General features: G+C 36.8%; 1 protein-coding gene across 13 annotated transcripts in view; it reads right to left on the bottom strand.

Annotated features, from left to right (window-relative positions):
* The window catches only part of LOC111866799 (regulating synaptic membrane exocytosis protein 2), a 204,580-nt gene that overhangs the window by 48,951 nt on the left and 136,684 nt on the right, over nt 1–18,945 (bottom strand). For all 13 annotated transcript variants that reach the window (XR_004513258.1, XR_004513257.1, XR_002843212.2 and 10 more), the window contains 4 exons: nt 18,250–18,325; nt 5,984–6,203; nt 3,665–3,816; nt 1,185–1,361 (listed from right to left, as the gene is read on the bottom strand). Coding sequence is in view for 2 of the 13 variants with exons in the window: in XM_033752416.1 (XP_033608307.1) it covers nt 1,185–1,361; nt 3,665–3,816; nt 5,984–6,203; nt 18,250–18,325 (625 nt within the window). In the remaining 11 variants the exon portion in view is untranslated. The remainder of the gene's footprint in view (nt 1–1,184; nt 1,362–3,664; nt 3,817–5,983; nt 6,204–18,249; nt 18,326–18,945) is intronic.

The raw sequence follows: 18,945 nt of genomic DNA, 5'->3' as shown, positions 1-18,945 counted from the left end.
ATGTCATCAAGTCCTACAATAATCTCATTTTGTTATACAGCTTTCAGGGTTCATGTATCCATTCACACAATAAATAGTTTCTTCAAATGGAGTAAGGATACCATAAAATTTCTAAAAAATATGGTGTGTTGGTATGACACAAATACAAAGAAATGTGTTGCAAACAAAGAAGCAATGGATATTTCATGGTCACATTAATGTAAGAGAAATTAAAATCAGTAGAATGCGCCACAAATCTACAATAAGGAGTAAATGTGAAAATCAACAAAGGGTTGATTGTGGAACAAGTGGAATTGGTGGATTACTACAAGGTTTTTGACCATGGTGTATAACACTCAGGATTACTGTGTGTCTGGACCTTGTCTATAATCTGGTATTCTAAAAAACATAAAAGAGCACAAAGTAACCTCACCACCATCTGTGAGTCAACTGTCTAGAAAATGTGGCAGCCTTGATGTCTCACAACCCTACTGGCCTCCTTGGACCGTTGTAGGGATAACTTACTCTCAGTTTCCAGTGTTAAAAAGTCAGAAATACAGCATAAGTTCTATAACATTTTTAAATCAGAAAATATACTCTTTAAAAATGATACATCACTGATTTTATAATTTAGAGAATTGAAATCTACCTCAAACATAAAAGATATAACAGAAATAACCTAAAAATAAATTTAAAACTATTTATTTGCATCAATAACTTAGAATTTGAAACATGGCCTAATTCTAATGATTCTTTCATAAGTTGAAATAATATGATAATAAGGATGAAGTCTCCTTTCTTTATACACGTTCTTAATTATGAATTTCTCTTTATGCTTCTCAGATATAACTATCTGCCAATGGAATCCATGTTCTATTCATCTTACTTTAAAATGCAAATATCCTTGAGCTATATACTGTGTCATACAAATATTTCTGGGTACTCAACTGTCAGCAGCATTAAGACCAAGCAATAATTCAACGTTTAAAACCTATAGCTAAAAAAATATCAGCTATAGCTTTGGTTTAACTCTTTGCATCCAGTGTGCATACCTAGGCTGGATTAATATTTCAAGTGACATTAACACAATGAAACACAAAGGTTAATGTTACAAATATATGAGGAAATATCCAAGATGATGTTTTACATAAGACTGAGAGACAGGCAATAAAGGAGCAAAAATGTGTGAAAAAATTGTTCCTTACCTGTGGCTGAGAGCTGAGATGTAGAATTACTTTTCTTGCCCAAACCCACAAACTGACAACTACTATTTCCACCACCTCCAGTGGGCTTCCCACTCCTTTCACTGCTTCCTACCATCTTTCGCCGTGACCCTTCCATCCCATGAATGTGTCCCACAGCTGTGTCACTCAGGCTACCATCTATTACCACATACAACACACATTAATAGAAAAGTGAAAATTAGGGCGGAGTGCAAGTTTAAGATGATGTGGGCATCAGCAAACAGGAATGATAATTGTACAATGCCAGGCCTCCACAAATCATCTGTAAATCTAAAAGCCAACTCCAAAAACTTGGAACTGCAATAAAAAACAAAATACCTTTGGTGTTAAATATGCTCATTTTTATTAACAAGAGGGCAACTGAAACATCTGTATGTAAATAACAGGCAGTTTTTTTCATGCTCTGGAACAATCCAACATGATGTTGCCAGGATATGGGGAGAGGAATTATGATAGGATGGACAAATGTAACAAATGGGGAAGAAATAAGGGAGAAACAAGGGGAAGTGATAACGAGATAGAGCAGAATAACAGAACAACAGAGGTGGTGTAACTGTTTCAATATGAAGGAGAGTAAAGAAAGAAAAAAGATATGAATGATAACAGAAGAGATAAATACAAGGGATAGGAAAGCACTAAGGGAGAAAGGAGAAGAAGATACAAAAAGGATAAAGGAAAGGAACAATAAAATTATTCTGATGATCATCCTTGACAATTCATGTGGTAGTAATTATATAATAGGATGAAAATTCTAAGTGCCATCAGGAAAATTTTATGTGCCATGGTGAGCTGGCACCCTGGATTTGTGCAGGCCTTCTATATGCTACTCATGTTATAACAGACTGTGTTATGATAGTAGCTGAATATCACAATATACACTGATTACTTTCACACTACTAGACAGCATTCATCAGTCTGACACCCTTGATCACTTACATACTACTATGAGGATGGACAGATGAGTGCTCACTTGTAAAAAGGGATTAATACAATTCTGCAAATTCACATTTTCTGCAGTCTGGATATTATGCATCAGCAAGCACAAATTAATCACTTTTCACATAACATTTTCAAACTTATTTTAGATCCACATCTCTTTCCAAGGATGAAATACATCCTTCAGATATATTCTGTGAGGATTAGATGGGCAAGGCATGTAGCATGTACAGGACAAATGAGAAATGCATACAAAATTTTGGCCAGAAAACCTGAGGCTGGAAGACCATTCTGGAGACACAGACATGGAAAGGAGCATAGTAAGATGAATCATAAGGAAATAAAGTGCAAAGGATTGGACTGGATTCATATGTTGCAGAATATGGTCCAGTTCTGGGTTCTTGTGAAGGTGGTAATGAACTACCAGGTTCTATATAATTTGGGTAATCTCTTAATAGCTGAACAGTTATTAGCATTCAAGAAAGACTATGCATATGGAGTTATTTAGTATCAGAAAGAATCAATAAATTTAGGTGATTTTTTTTTCTTCCTTGGCACTACAGCCCCAGTGGGCCTAGGCCTACCTCCATGAACTTCTCCGTTCACTTCGGTTTTTCTAGATTTTACACATTCGGTAGGACTCCTTTGGGCGGGTAATCAGCTCGTCGCAAGGCCTCTACCTGTACACAAACACAGAAGAATGGACACACACAAACTAAACATCCATGCCCTGAGTGGGATTCGAACCCACGATCCCGGTTTCCAAGCGAGCGAAGACAGTACATGCCTTAGACCGCTCGGCTACCATGACCGGCAAATTTAGGTGATACATGAGGTAAATGAGCACTGCCTATGAACAAATTTTAATGGTCAGTTCAGTAAAGAAGCCGTAAAAAAAACTGTTATTTTTCTTAACAGAAACACCATCAAAAAGAGTCAGTAAGCTGTTCGTAAGTACATGTTAACATGGTTGTTACTGTCAGTCAAGAACATCTCTGGAAATGCATCATCACCAGATCATTACATCATCATTAGAAAGTTTCTAGATTTTACAAAAACACAACAAGAACCAAAATCACCATCTTAGAGACTGCACTGAACATACAAGATTTTTCTTCTGTGAGGGTACCTACTCCATGTATGATGTATCAAAGATTCTACAGACAAAGTTTATTACAAGTACCACTATGCTGGGCAAGTAGGATGGGAACATGTTACAATGCTGAGATGTTTACTGCCAGACAACTTTCAAATCTCTGTGAATCACATTCATTAAATACATGGTGAAACTCACATTAAAGGTTTCTTTTGAGGATATTGAACTGAATACTAAACTAAGAAAATACTTAAATGGAGACTACTGACTTGATATCATTAAACTTGAATGGTTGATGAGTTAAAACCTTAAGTCAAGAACGATAAATGGTGGTTCGCCTGTTTTACACACACATTTAGCTTCATATAAATTTGTTCTTTACATCTGACCAGTCCATTTTTACACATACCAGCTTTCTCGTCTGAGGGAACATCTGCATTTGACAGACTACGGGTGAAGGTATTCCTCTTGCTCCCTGAACTGCTGTTGGCCCCTTGAGCCCCACTGTGGTGGATTTCCATGCGTTGTCCCCCTCCACCTCCACTGCTACTGCCATAGTCACTGTATTTATTGCCATGTAGTGGACCATGAGGGCAGAATTTGTATGTTGTTGCAAGTCCAAATTGGTAGTCGTGATGAATTGTGATGGGGGAAGAGCATGGGACATAAGAAAGGGGTGGTAATTAGTGTCACCATTATTTGCACGAATGTCAACTGCTGGTGTTTGTGGATCACAGGTTTTTTGCAATATTCAAATTCAACATAAGTATGCTGTTCCAGAGAACCACTAGCTTTGTTAACCACAAAATCTACCATACTGCCAACATCATTATCATTGCTGAAGCTTTCCCATTTATGTCCCATATGATTCCTTTTCTTCCTACTCTTACAACAATTTGAGAGCTCTAAATTCTTTACATTACCAAATATTGAAACTTCTGCATTAGGAAAGTACCAATCATTAGCCTCATTAGGAATTCTATAACTACCTTTCCCTTCAGATAACCCAATTTCCACCAACTCACTAATTAAGGACCCACATGAATTTAAATCCTTATCATTGCTGCCATCTGATAACCTACTACTGCATGATTTTTCAATATAGACAGACTTATGAGCCTTTTTGTTGTCACCAGAAATCCAACTAGAATAAATTTTTGGCATTATAGAATTAAATGTATCAGTTTGGTGTGTGGTACAAGCATCATCTAAAGAAGAAATATGGTTATTTTTATCTCCTACTTCACAACATTCAATATTGTGTATGTTATCTGTTACCCTGCTAGACAGGCTGATCAACTGTGATTGGCTCTGGGAATGTGTAATTACAAGTAAGTTCCTGGCAATTTTTTTTTACATGTAGAACTATTACATGTTGTCATAGATTGAGCCCTTTGGGTTTGAAATGGCACCATTTCAGCTATTCTCACCAGCCTTATAAGATACATTTTTATTATCACTGCTCCCTATAATGAGATTCTTTTCACTTGGTTCTTTTCTGTTGTTGAACTGCCTTTCATTTCTGCTACTGTCATGCACTTCATTGTTTCATAATGCTACACACTTACTACATTTTTCAGGAATTTATCCTCATTTTCTGTAGCATGTGCTTTATCAGTTGAATATTTCTCTTTTCTTATAGTTTTATTCATGTCATAAGGTTCCTGTATTAGTACTGAAAATGTTCTGATTTTAGATGTGGGAATTGGGTTGTTACTGGAAAATTCATCTGAACCACCACCTGCATCTATTCTATCTGGGATACTGCTAAGTTGTCTGCAATCTTCAGCATCTGAATCTGTACCTAAATCTTCTGTAGAAGTTAATACAGAAGGTGCTGAACATTTAAGGAAGACAGCTGTAGCTGAACACAGCATCAATTTAGGACACAACATTCAGCTTCAGAATACCTCCATCCTTGCCACCAAGACCCGATATATGGATCGTATAATTAGGGAATCCATTGAGATTGAACTACATCCCAAAAACATGAACAGAAAGGGGGGGTTCTGTCTCAGCAAGTCATGGGAGCCTCTCATCTGTTCACTAAACCCCGCCCCCCACGGAACATGACGCCAGATCCACAAGGCCACACAGTCCATGACCAACTCACATAGCTTAAGGGTTAATGCCCTCCCAGTAACCTTGCCTTTCTCCCCCAAAACAATATTCTATACAAAACCCTGCTGCGGTCCCAAACCCTACCCCCCTCCCTCTCTGCTGATTTCCCATGTAGACTTGTCCCCCCCTTCCTTCCCTGCTCTCATATAGCTGAGTTTATTTCCAACATCAGTCTGCTTGCACCTGTTCTCATTGTCTCTTTGCTTGTGGATTTTCTTATTTTTTCCTTCTACCCTGAATATGGAGGTGATATGTTCCTCCAAAACGTTGGTTAACACCACATCTACATGGTGCCACATCCAAGAAGACTGCTTTCTTTATGTACATTTACATTATCTGAGGCATCTTGTTAGAATGTTTACAAATTTATTAATTTTGTCATTGATGACGGTAATTTGGGGTTTTGTATTTACAGAGTTTTCAGAGTAAATGTACTTGAGAACATTAAAGCTGTGTAGCTTACGGCATACTTGAAAGTGAAGCCATACCCACACACTGTAAATGAATCTTGTTTCAGTTCAAGATTACAATATAATACACTGAAAAATATTAAGAGACATGTAAACCAAATAATATTAAAATTTGTAATTAAATTAGACACACTCACCTGAGCCCTCTGGACCCACGTGGACGCTCTGACTGAGTGGAGAAGGCACTACTCGTGATGCTTACAACACTTTCAATATCACTGTCCCCAAAGTCACCCATCACATCTTTGTCAGGTGACAGTGAATGAGGAATCCTCCTCACTCTGTGATCAGCAGAAGACATGGTACTATGCGAGGGCAGGTCACTATCACTCCGACCACTATAATTGCGTTCCCACCCTGGAAACCATGTTTAAGGATGTTGTAGCTTAGAACAAATGAGACAGGAAATACATGCATCAACATGCAAAATTATAGAAGCCTTGCAGATATATCTGCCGATGTGTATTCAGAAGTATTATCATTCTGAAGCAATGCTTGAGCACAACAGTTATAAATTTAAACTTAGATAAGCAGCATTATCTGCAATGCTTGGTTGAACAGCAATATGATATACCCACACTGGGTCCAATACAAAAGTCACATAGGAATTTATGCACAATGTAACAAAATTTAACTTCAAATTAAATGAACTCAGCAGAAGGTGGCATATGGCTTTAATTATATTCTCTTCAAATGATAAATTCTCAATGTCTCATATCCAGATCACATAATAATATGAATTACAGTTTATAATTACATTTTTAAATTCCTGCATGACTTAATAGTTTGCAAACTTGTTATTAATCAAACAGAAGGATCTAAGCCGTACACCTTTAACAGTGCACCAGTATTTCCAGATTATATGTCTACAGTAGTATAGTTCATATACAAACCTGTTTTGGTGTTTCTTCTTTGGGTTTACTTAAAGTTAAGCATGCGAAACATGCTGAGTAAACACTGTGCTCCACATGCTTCTGGTGCAATGTATCAGTGAATCATCGAACTGTCTTGTTCATTCAAATCAACTTCACTGTTCATACAATAAGTCTTCGTATCATGTTGATTTTTATACACTTTTCACTTTGACATTATCTTTCACTTTTGAATTTTCTGCTGTCTTAATATCGAGACACCATGAATTACTTAAGTTTTTTGGTACGAGTACTAACTACCTCAGGGATAACTAATAAATTAGTAATGAGTAATCTAACTATACCAGCAAACAGTTGATGTGGAAATATTATTTCTTAATACTGGCCACTTAGTATGTTTGAGTAAACAGATTACACGAGAAGCTTTGAAAAATGACTGTGTTGGCGTGCACCCAGGAACAGTCAATAACCAAGGAAACTTTTATACACTTCTTTGTAGAAAGCAAATTTGTTATGAAAAATAAATGGAGAACTGTGTGGCGCATATCAAGGAGGTGAGAAATCATCACATCGTCCATGTGGTAGTGAGTGAGCATCTGGTGGCGGCGGCTTAGGATGACAGCTTCAGACAGTAGCAGCAGCATGGCAGCCGCAAGCACGGAGCAAACAGCGATGCAAACAAAGCTACTCAAAACATTAGCTAAGGCAGGCTATCAAGCCCTCACAAGATATGTTATTAAAGCACATTAGCTTAACTGCAAAACAATGAAAATTATTATAAAATCTTACAAAACAACTAGGCTAATAGCTAGAAATTTTCAGTGGTTCTCAACCAGTTTTAGATGGTGATTCATTTTCTCATTGTTCTTGCAAATTTGTGTTACAGAGGAAATAAATTTTATACACAACACACATATAAATACACCCTGGAATTTTGATTTTTAATAGAGCAACAAGCAAACAGAAGAAAATCCATGAACATTTTTAATATGTTACCAAATGTTAAGATTCATCTGCATTTATTTAAAGGGTACACAGAAACAAAATAAAACTCATATGTTACTATTATATATATATCAATTTTTTAACTCCTGCAATGTTTAAAGAATGCCAGTTTTTATAAACTAGGGCTGTCCAACTCGCAACATGCAGGCCATATGCAGCCTAGCAGAAAGATTTGTGTTGTCTGTAAGAGTATCCTTTCATTTCCTGCAATATGTATTCATACTTTCTTACTCTTTCAAGAAAGTTGTGAGTCTTGTCAAAAAACTTTATGAAAAGTACTTACTAAATATTCCATGTAATTTTTCAACTGATTTCACACATCTCAAAATAATTAACTTACAAAAATTATGGAATTACTATGCCCCCACAATTTCTTAAAATGTTAATACAGTATACTCTTCCTCTAGCTGCTGATTTTTAAGCACCACTAACCTGGCAATATTTAATTCAAGTAAATGTTTTGAAATTTTTTGGGCTCAATTTTTATTCCTGTGTTTGTGTTTCACAGATCTGACCACTGCAGGATATTTATTGCCACACTGGAAAACATTATTTCATAATGCTGCCTGCAGGTAGGCATGCACATGGTACAACGCTGTCTCTTACTGGTTTAAATTGGACAGCCCTACTATTGGCTATGATAATGCATTTGTTATGCTTGTACCTTTTTCAAGTTCATGTCAAAGGATTTTCATCTCAAATATTTACATTAATGCAGCATTCCAGTAAACTTCAAACAACTTTTTCAGTTCATCAATTTATCAGCACTTCTCTGCACTTCATTTTCTTATTACCATAGAATATTTTTACATCTGATGACAAAATCAAAATACTATTACGATGGACAAGTGAGTCTTGGATATAATAAATAACACAAAAAATTTGAAAGCTCATGTTTACCTTAGTGATTTATCTTACTCAGGAGCAAGCAGTGGAGGCTTGTGAATATGGTAATGAATTTATGAGTTCCATAAAATGCTGGGTATTCACTGAACAGCTGAGTGACTACTGGCTTCCCAAGAACTCTGTTGCAGGGAGTTAGTTAACCAGTTATATACATTTCACTTGTGGATCAAAGACCAACTAACATATAAAAAAATTAATTCCCTGATAGTTTCTATTAAGAGGACCAATGAATCCACACATGGGAGGTATTACATCAGTTTAGCAGGAAAAAAAATAACTGGAGGAACAGAAAGAGACAGGCAAAGAAGAAAAAAAGAATGGTCAGAAGAAAGGAAAAGAGTGAGAAAGAAAGAGACAGAAAACAAACAAAAAACAGAAAAGCAGAAACGAAAAATTAAAGGAATTAAATAAAGAGAAAATGATAATAATCATATTTGGTGAGGTCTGTTCTGATTCATTTCTCCGATGATTAACATGAGAGTAAAACTTCCTGTGTCATCTGCCATACTACTTGAATTTAATGTATTCTGAGGCAACTCGCAAATTAATTTAAATTGCCTTCAAAATGTTAAACAACTAATGTAAGGACTTGTAATGCTTCAAGAAGAACTCAGTACCTATTATTATATAAGCACTATTGACATAAAATAAAGAACATCTGTGGTTATTCTCAGTGTTAATAATCTTCCATATTACAGTTGCATCTAGTCTGTCAGTTCAGATGCTGTCGTTAATTAACTAATTAATTAATTAATTATACATGTGTATATTAGGGTAGTAGTGACAAACTGGTAATTATGAACAACTATAGGTGATTAAATATAATATCCTGCTACTGATTCTGCACAGGTTCTGGTTACTTTCCATGATAACCAGATTATTCTCTTCTACCATAAAAACACATACATAAATTTGAAAAGTGTCAGAATTTAAGTATTTAGGATTTAATACATGAAACAGTAATATTATTTGCTGTTTCTATTTATTTGCTGATTTTGTCAGTATCTCAGACTATACATCATTGAATAGTAGAATGACTGATGAATAATGAATTGGAAAGTACATAAAAGGAAGTGGTGATGACCTAATTGAGTAACTCTGCTGGTATTTGTTTGAAGGGAGTGAGGAAAACAACAATCTTGGTAATGACAGTGAGTGTTCCAGCTAAGATCTGAACCAGGCATCTGTTGAATATGAGTCAGAAGCACTATTACTTGAGCCAACTTATTCAGTCCTGTTGTTTCTTATTCCATGAAGTTAGTTCATTTGTTAGTTAGTTAGTGAGTTAGTTATTTATCCCTGTAACAATTTTCATTTCATGCATCCTGCTGTGTTACAATATATACAACTTATTTATTGGACCGTCACAACACAACAATAAAAGAACTTCAAGGACAATGCCCAGATATAGTTCTGCTACATGTTTCAGCCACTAGTGGCAATCATCAGGCAAACACACTTCAACAAACATACACCACTGAACTGCAGTACGCAAAATTTGATACAATGTCATAAATCATTTAAGATAATTTGCAATAAGAATACAATAAGTAGGTTATTTAAAACCAATAAAAGTCATATATAAAGACAAAATTAAAATTTGATTGATGTTTTTTAACATCGAATCAGTCGTTGGTTCCACTTTACATACGTATCCGTCGACAAATAGTAAATTTCAATGTTTCATTATAAAATTGTATAGGAGGCCCAATAATTAATGGAATAGTTGGAGCCTCATCATACAGAGAATTGTACGTTATGTATGGGACGTAAACAACGACTGTTTACTATCTGTCGACAGATACGTATGTAAAGTGGAACCAACAACTGATTCGATGTTAAAAAACATCAATCAAATTTTAATTTTGTTTTTTATATATGACTTTTATTGGTTTTAAATAACCTACTTATTGTATTCTTATTGCAAATTATCTTAAATGATTTATGACATTGCATCAACTTTTGCATACTGCAGTTCAGTGGTGTACGTTTGTTGAAGTGTGTTTGCCTGATGATGGCCACTAGTGGCCAAAATATGTAGCAGAACTATATCTGGGAATTGTCCTTGAAGTTCTTTTATTGTTGTGTTGTGACAGTCCAATAAATAAGCTGTATATCCCTGTAACAGACCATGGAGACCCACAGAATTGTGAGACATTGAGGTTCCCACATTTTTTAGACAATCAGTTCATATATGGCAGTGAGGTTATCAGCCTTATACACTGGCCACTCTTTAACCCCAGGAAGATTCCTGGTAATTATTTCTGTTAGAGGCTGAGTTGAACAGAAGGCCACAGTGTGGCAGGAAGGATTAAGTCAATTGAAAAATCCAATGATCTCATCATGAATTGAACCTGTGACCTTGCAGCTTGTGGCATAGTGCCTCAACTAGCTAAACTACCATGTGCCCCAATCCCTTGAACAGCAAAATGATCATTAGCTTCTCATGAAGGACTTTGCTCCACAGGGTTAGTGCATGTAAAATGTTATCAAACAATGTCTTGGTAAGACTATTTGTGGATGAGATTACTGGTGATTATCAATTTGGATTCAGGTATAATAAGCCAACAACCAATCAAACATATTGCATTTGAGTCAGACATCAGAAGATATGTGAATACAATGGGTCATTTCACCATATATCTATTATTCAGTTAGGACAGAGGAAATATAACACATTCTGATTTAATTTGGAATACCCAAGAAAAATATTGTTTTTTTTCTTCCTTTTCCTCGTAAGTGGGACATGCAGTAGCGTAGTTGGTTGAGGCAATATGCTACAAGCCAGCAGGTCACAGGTTTGAGTCCCGATGAGGTATATTTTTTTCAATTGACCTATTTCTTCCAGCCGTACTATGACCCTGGGGTTCACTCAGCCTCTAATAGAAATGAGTACCAGGAATCGTCCTGGGGGTAAAGGGCGGCCAGCAGACAAGGCTGACAACCTTACTGACCTCTGTGAGACGACACTCTAAAGTAGGCATGTCCAATGTGTTGATCACGATCGACCGGTCAATCACAGGACGATTTTTGGTCGATCTCATAGGCCTATAAGGAAATTATACGTGAACAGCATGTAAGATCACTTGTAATAATATAATATGATTATATTCAGATTTTGAAGGCAAAATACGTATTAGTCATTCCCAGTTTTCTGTTCTTACGTAGCTTATGTGAAAATTGCTTTACACTTGTGTTAAGTGAAGTGTGGGGAAGTTCCTACTCTATCCTTATCACATGAACTCTCATTTCATCACTTATCGTCAGCCGCGTGTGTTCTGATACAAGAGTGATCGACAGAATGTGTGATTCACTTCGTTCCCTCCCTACAGTCAACTGTGAATCTCCATACACTGAACTAACAAATGAGACATATTATTATATTAGCTGTTAGTGGAGATTTGTCACTTTGCTGTGCATTAAATAAATATAGAGTTGGGGATGAGTTCAGTGTAATCAAAGGGATAGTAAGTGCTCTGCCCACGTTATTTTATTAATTTTTCAAGCATCTGTGTGCATGTATCAGATAAAACAGTTACCTCAATATAGTGGAAAATGCAACGCCTCAGTATCCTTGCCAAAAAAAGGGCAATCTGGAACATCATTATAATGCTCTCCATAGCAATAAGTATGATGCTGATTTTCCACCCAAAAGTGAAATTCGTAAACTTGAGCTCACAGAACTTAAATCAAAATTAGCTGCTCAACAACAGTTGATGGCAAAAACCAAGGTCACTTTCTAAAAATGCAACCAAATCATCCTTCAAGGTCAGCAATCTGATTGTTAAAAAATGCAAACCTTTCAATGAAGGGAATTTGTAAAAGAGTGTTTTCTTGGAATAGCTGATAATCTTTTTGAAGGATTTAAAAATAAGAAAGAGGTGAGCTACTATTCAACATCTTCAATTATCAAGAAAAATCATTGTGCGGCGAACAGAAATGTGTGGAAACATAACTGAACAGTTGTTGAAAGATGTAAGATTTGAGGCTTTCACGGCGGTGACTATGAAGAAAGCAGTCTTCTGGGATTTGGCACCGTGTATAAGTGGTGTTAACCGACACCAGTCTGCTTTTACCGTTCTCACGGTCTTGTCGCTTGCAGATTTCTTATACTTTTTCTTCTACCCTGAAGATGGAGGCGATACGTTCCTCCGAAACGTCGGTTAACACCACTTATACGCGGTGCCAAATCCCAGAAGACTGCTTTCTTCAGTTGTTGAAATATGTTTCCAATTGTGTTGCTTTCTCCCTCCAACTGGATGAATCTACAGACATCAGAGAGACAGCCCAGTTACTAGTTGCTTTTACAACAAACATCAGATGTTGCGTTATTTTTACCAATATTTCTGCTTAAAGCAAGGTACAACGATAGGAGGGGGTGATAGATCACTGGCAGTTTTGACATTAAAAAGTTGATCGCAACCTGTTTGAAATTGGACAAGCCTGCTCTAGAGAAAATGTGGCAGCCTCGACCTCTCACAATCCTATGGACCTCCACAGCCTGCTATAGGGAGAGCTTTAATTCTTTCTTTATAATTTTTATATATAAACGTTGTATTCTAAAAGTGAAGGTGCACTGACAAGCACGGGAGTCCACAAAGAAGGCAGCATCAGTCATTTTTTCCACACTGTCAACATTAAAATGAAATGAAGAACACTGAGTTGCTCTACTATCCAATTTTTTTACAATACTGGAAGCCATATTTAAACAGTTGAAGTAATGTTACTTAGATTTTTCAATTCCATTCAGAACTTCTTATTTTATACCTCCTGGTAAAATTCAGCTTCAGATCACATATTTTCGTAAGAATCTTACAGAATTTTGTTGTATTGTTCTAACACAGAAATGAATGCTGAGGCTCTCTCTCTCTCTCTCTCTCTCTATATATATACACGGGGTGTTTCACGACTTTAGGGCATAACTGCAGGAGGTGATTTCCTAGGTCTTTGCGATCAAAAAAGTTCATATAAACATGTGTCCAAATTTGGACAGTTATAGAGTTATGACCGTTTTCTCATTCCTGTACACGCCCTCATGTTAACCGGGTCTATCATCTGGCAGGTCGCTATTTTTAGCCAGCTACAGACAGAGTGATCTCGTTATATTGACACTTGAGAGGTACCTAAGGCGTGGTGGGGTGGTATGTCTGGCGCGGTTCACAACCGAGCGGCAGCCTGTGTTGCGGCCGGCAGTGGAATTTTTGAAAATCAGCTTTAAGCACCAATCAATTCAAATTAAAGGCAATTTCACGAAGTTAACTTTACATTCATACTTAAAATGTATCATGTATTATGCTGGTTTATTATTTTGTTCCGTTTATTGTCAGTAATCATTACCTTCTATTCTGAGTTTAAAACGATCATATCTCCATAACCGTACAAAATCGGACACATGTTTATATGAACTTTTTTGATCAAAATGACTTAGGAAATCACCTCCTGCAGTTATGCCCTAAAGTCGTGAAACACCCTGTATATATACACTCAACTCTCGATTATCTGGGATAATGGTGGGGATGGAAATAAAGATTAAGTGAAAACCCGGTTAAGATAAATTTTATTAAAAGTAGTACTGTAATACTGTACCTTCATAATACTATAAGCCTACCTGTATTTAAATTTATTCAACCTCATTTTTATGTCATCTCATGGCCTATTTAATACTTTTTTTACATTACACTGATGTATGAATTAGTTATTTCAATCACAGTGTTCAACAACATCCAATACTTCTTACGAATATTCACACTTAACACTTAAAAAAATGTAATATTGTCATTTGCTTTTTATGGATATCTGTACAAAGCCTAGATAATATTAGCTTGTCACTTAATAAATTGTTCTCTTCACTCTCAAGATAGTCTAGTAAGGATTCCAAATGATTAAGAGCAGCACCATGTGATATTTTCTTACTAGCAGCACTGTCCACCTGTTCCTCATTCTCACTTTCTTCCCGCTCTTCTGGCTGCACCCCCACTAAACTTATAATTTCATCACTGCTTAACATTTTGAAGCCCAGCTCACACGAGTTTCTGTTGAATACCTAACACAACACGCTTCCAATTACACCCTGACATTTTGCTAACGCACTTGAAGATCGATACAAAGAGACTAACTGGGACAGTGCATCTGTCCTTGAAACTTTCCACAAATCCTTGCATTCTTCACCCCTACCCTAGAACATTGTGTTAGCATAACAGGACAAAAAAATTCAGAGCTCGGTTCACACTAGTGCGAAAATAGTGTTACAACTCACAATGTGAAACAAAAGTGAATGAATATTAAACAACATATAAGCCTCAAAAAAGCCCTGGTAGCACCGGTTAAGCGGAAAACCGGTTTATCCGCCCCCAGATAATCGAGAGTTGAGTGTATATAAAACAAGCACAAGAAGACATTTCTTTGTCCTTCTAGTGTGATAATTCTCGGCTTTGTTGATGCTGATGACCAAAGGCCAGCAGCAGTATTAATGGACATACATCTACAGCACCAAGAGTAAATCATCAAGGGCCAGGCAGAAGAATGGGAAGAGGAAATACTAACCCCTAAACTCATGAATCTGATATTAAAATCTTGTTGCCATTCTTAAGTGCTAATACCGTGCTGTGGTGAGATAAGTTGCTGATAATTTGATGAATGTGGTTCCATCCATGTTCAAAGCAATGTGAATAAACATGATCTGGTGCCAATATAGGTGTATACGTACAGTTCCAGTTCATGAGGTAACTGGGAATTCCAAGCTCTGGTTGGATGTGTGGCCAATATGGAAGCATATCAAAACTTGGGACACCTAAATTACAATTGGCTTCTCTATTAACCTACATCCACTAATCAGAGCAAATAAATTCCCCACTGACTCTTTCCCCAGATTAGAAATATCTGGCCTGTTTAATCACTTTGCATTGACTATGGAGACATCTAGGTTCTCCAAAACATTAGTAAACAACAAACACAGCACAGTTTTGTCACACAAGACTGTAAACAAGATTAGTCATTAACTACCATGAAAACATGAAGACTTCATACTATGCTGTGCTGTACATGCTTGAATAAAAACTGTGGTTACAACTAAACATTTATGACAATGGTTGGTTACTATAATAAAAGATTTTAGAGCATGTTTTGCAATACATGCTTGATTTAAAACATTATGATAATGGTCACATTTCATCACTGATGTATGTTTCAAGCTGAAATGAGTGAGTATAGTATTATGATCAATGGTTTTGCTGTGAAGTAATGAACGACCAGAGAACAGGTTTCAAGAGCATAAGTGGTTACAGGTGGTAGGAGAATAATTGCTTCATATACCAATAGTTGTTACAATTAGTGTCAGAAGTTGAATTAGTGGCATGCTGGCATTACAAGCCATTTGAACAGTGAAAGAAGTTGAATGATGGTCAAGACAAGCTTTCAGCAAGACATGAAAACTATGAAGAGCATGAACAACTCAGAAGTGAAATAAGGGCTTTCTGGGCTGGACAAGGAAAATTCAAAGGAAGAATAATAGACATGCTAATCAAACCACTGAAGGGTACCAAGGCAGATCCAGAATCTTTGTGAGGAATTCAGTAATGAGCTAGCGGTGACATGTTGCAAGAGACAACAACCTATTCAGCAAGAATGCTATGCAGGAAAAGAAATGTCTTGTGACCAATGACACCGGGTGTCAGTAATAATCATCAGAGAACTGCCAAAGAAGCAGCCCAGTTAGCTGTACATTCTGTATATAGCATCTGAGGATACCCTTCTTATATCGTAGGAGGCGATGGTGGATCTGACTCAGGGTTTCAGCTGACTCAGAAGTGGAGGTACATCTGTCCTGCAACCTTTTGTTGGGTGCTCTCCCTGAACAAGGAGCACAGCACATGAACAATTACACAACAGCTCTCACAGAAGAGCTGCATGACTTTGTCATTATGCCTGTGAACATATAAAGTTGGACAGCAACAAAATGCAAACCCACTATAACCATCTAGCAGAATTCCAGGAAGGAGACCAAGTTTGGTTGTGTAGCATGACCAAGACCACAGAGAAGTTCCTAAGCTGCAGCCAACCTGTAAAGGCCATTGCATGCTGAACATCTGGAGCAAGAATATAGTCTACGGAATCCAGTGATGTCCTGAGGCAAAGATGATGCTGGTATACTTGGACAGACTGGCACTGTGTCATGAGGCTACTCAAGAGCAACCCTGGGAAAGGAGAATCACAGGAATGGAGCATGATGGGAATGTGTCACCTGGACTGTGAGCACCTCTTGTCCTATCTAAATAGTGACCCCCCACCTAGAATATTCCAGAAACTCATTGGCTGACAAGAATGACCAAGTTCTTCTTTGAATATTCCAGAACTTTCCCTGTGGGTGATGTACTTATAAAAGCAGTAGGCAGTAAGTTAGTGAATCAGTAAAGTTAGTCACTTAGTCATTCAGTCAGTGAGTGGATTGGTTTGTCAATTCAGTGCAGTGCAGCAAGGTACAGTCAAACAAAATGAGTGAGTGCACTATTGTGACTAATGGTGTTGCTCTGAAGTAACAAATTAACAGAGAACTGACCTCATGAGCATAAGTGGTTAGAGGTGGTGGGAGAGTAACAGCTCCATATACCAGCAGTTCTTACAGTACCATGTTTCTACAATACAGAGCTTATAAAGAACTATGGTTTTAAAAGTTTAGTAGTATCACAAAAGTGTTTTGTTTAAACAGTCATTTTTCTGGGGAAATAGGATACACGATGACAAATCAATCTCTGTCATCAGCTTAAAGAAAGCAGGGTGTACCTCCTCATGTGGCATCCATCCTCTCAACATCTGGCTACTAAGCTTTGATGGAATTTATATGGCTCAGGATAAGTTCTAATGAAGGTGATAATTACTAATAAATACTTCCTTCTTGGATGTAATATCATGTATTCCAGTATAATTGTACTAACATTTAGAAATAACATATTGTTTCCATCTTCAGAGTTGAAGCATGCGCAAAGCTAGTGGTCAGCAAGAATCCAGTAGCAACTACTGGCCAATCTGCTTCTTGGTGGTTGTTTGCATGGCTTACTCTTTGACTCTGAAGAAGGAGGTAGTATGTTCCTCCAAAACATCAGTGAACTTCTACTGGACCATGTAATGTTACATCCTAGAAAACAGAACTCTTCGCAGTCACTACAGCAAGAACCAGAGATCCAAATTATAAAGAACTTTTGGGTTCTGTTAGAAGACAGGAAAATTTTTGACTAGCTGAGTAGTTGTTTGCTTCTTGAAAAAGACTCTGCTCTATGTGGTTAACTTAATTCATGCTATTCATACTAATTAATTCCCAATTATGTACCCTTTGAACATCCTGATGTACAAATGTTATAAATGTATACATATATTTATGATGTATTCATGATATGTACAAAGAGAAATAAATCAGTAAACAAAATACATTTCCTTAACAAAATCAGGTGGAAGTGAAAAGGTCATACTACACACAAAACAAAGGAGACTCATAATACTGTCACCAGTGTGGGCACAACCCAGTGGCTGAGAAACACTGAACTAAACAACCAAACTGAAACAAAGCAGCATTTCTACGCCAAGTGCTCATGCATCAACTAAATCAGTTTCACTGGTTTCATACTCACTCCCCATCCCAGAGCCTCGCATCCCTTGCATCACCTTCATTCTTTGCTTCATCATCCTTGCTCGGTCCTCTAGATCCTGACAAGGAAGAAAAGCAAAAATAAATGATCCCATTTTACATTTTATTCAATATTTAATCTTGTGAAACTAGGAACAAGTAAAAACACTCATTCATTCATTCATTCATTCATTCATTCATTCATTTCCTTTATTTTCCATATATCCATACAGGTAACAAAACTGGGATGTGGAAATGGTCCCTTTGAAAATAGATATATCAAGACACATACACAAAATTACACAAGACACATAATCAAAATCACTTACATTAATTGATTAACATAAATAATAATATCATCATCATCACTAATCTGTCAGACGACAGGTCCACAGTCTCTTCCAAAACAATTCCTCCATTTAATGCGATCTAGAGCTTTCTCCTTCAAATGACAGTATCCTCTTCTGTCCCCAAGGTCATCCAGCATCTTCTTATGTCTTCTTGTCACTTCTATCTGCCCCTCTATCTTTCTTTCAATAACTTCTTTTAGAAGGCAGTTTCTGTATAAAACATGATCAATCCAATTAGCCTTCCGTTTTCTTATTTCGTGTAGGATATTCTTCTGCTCACTGACTCTAATTAACACTTCTTCATTTCTCACATAATCGGTCCAACTGATCTTCTCCATCCTTCTACAACA

Source organism: Cryptotermes secundus, unplaced genomic scaffold (genome assembly GCF_002891405.2).
Source record: "Cryptotermes secundus unplaced genomic scaffold, Csec_1.0 scaffold446, whole genome shotgun sequence".
Classification (NCBI taxonomy): domain Eukaryota; kingdom Metazoa; phylum Arthropoda; class Insecta; order Blattodea; family Kalotermitidae; genus Cryptotermes; species Cryptotermes secundus.
Note: the sequence above shows the minus strand (reverse complement) of the source record. Positions and strands in the feature narration are given on the sequence as shown.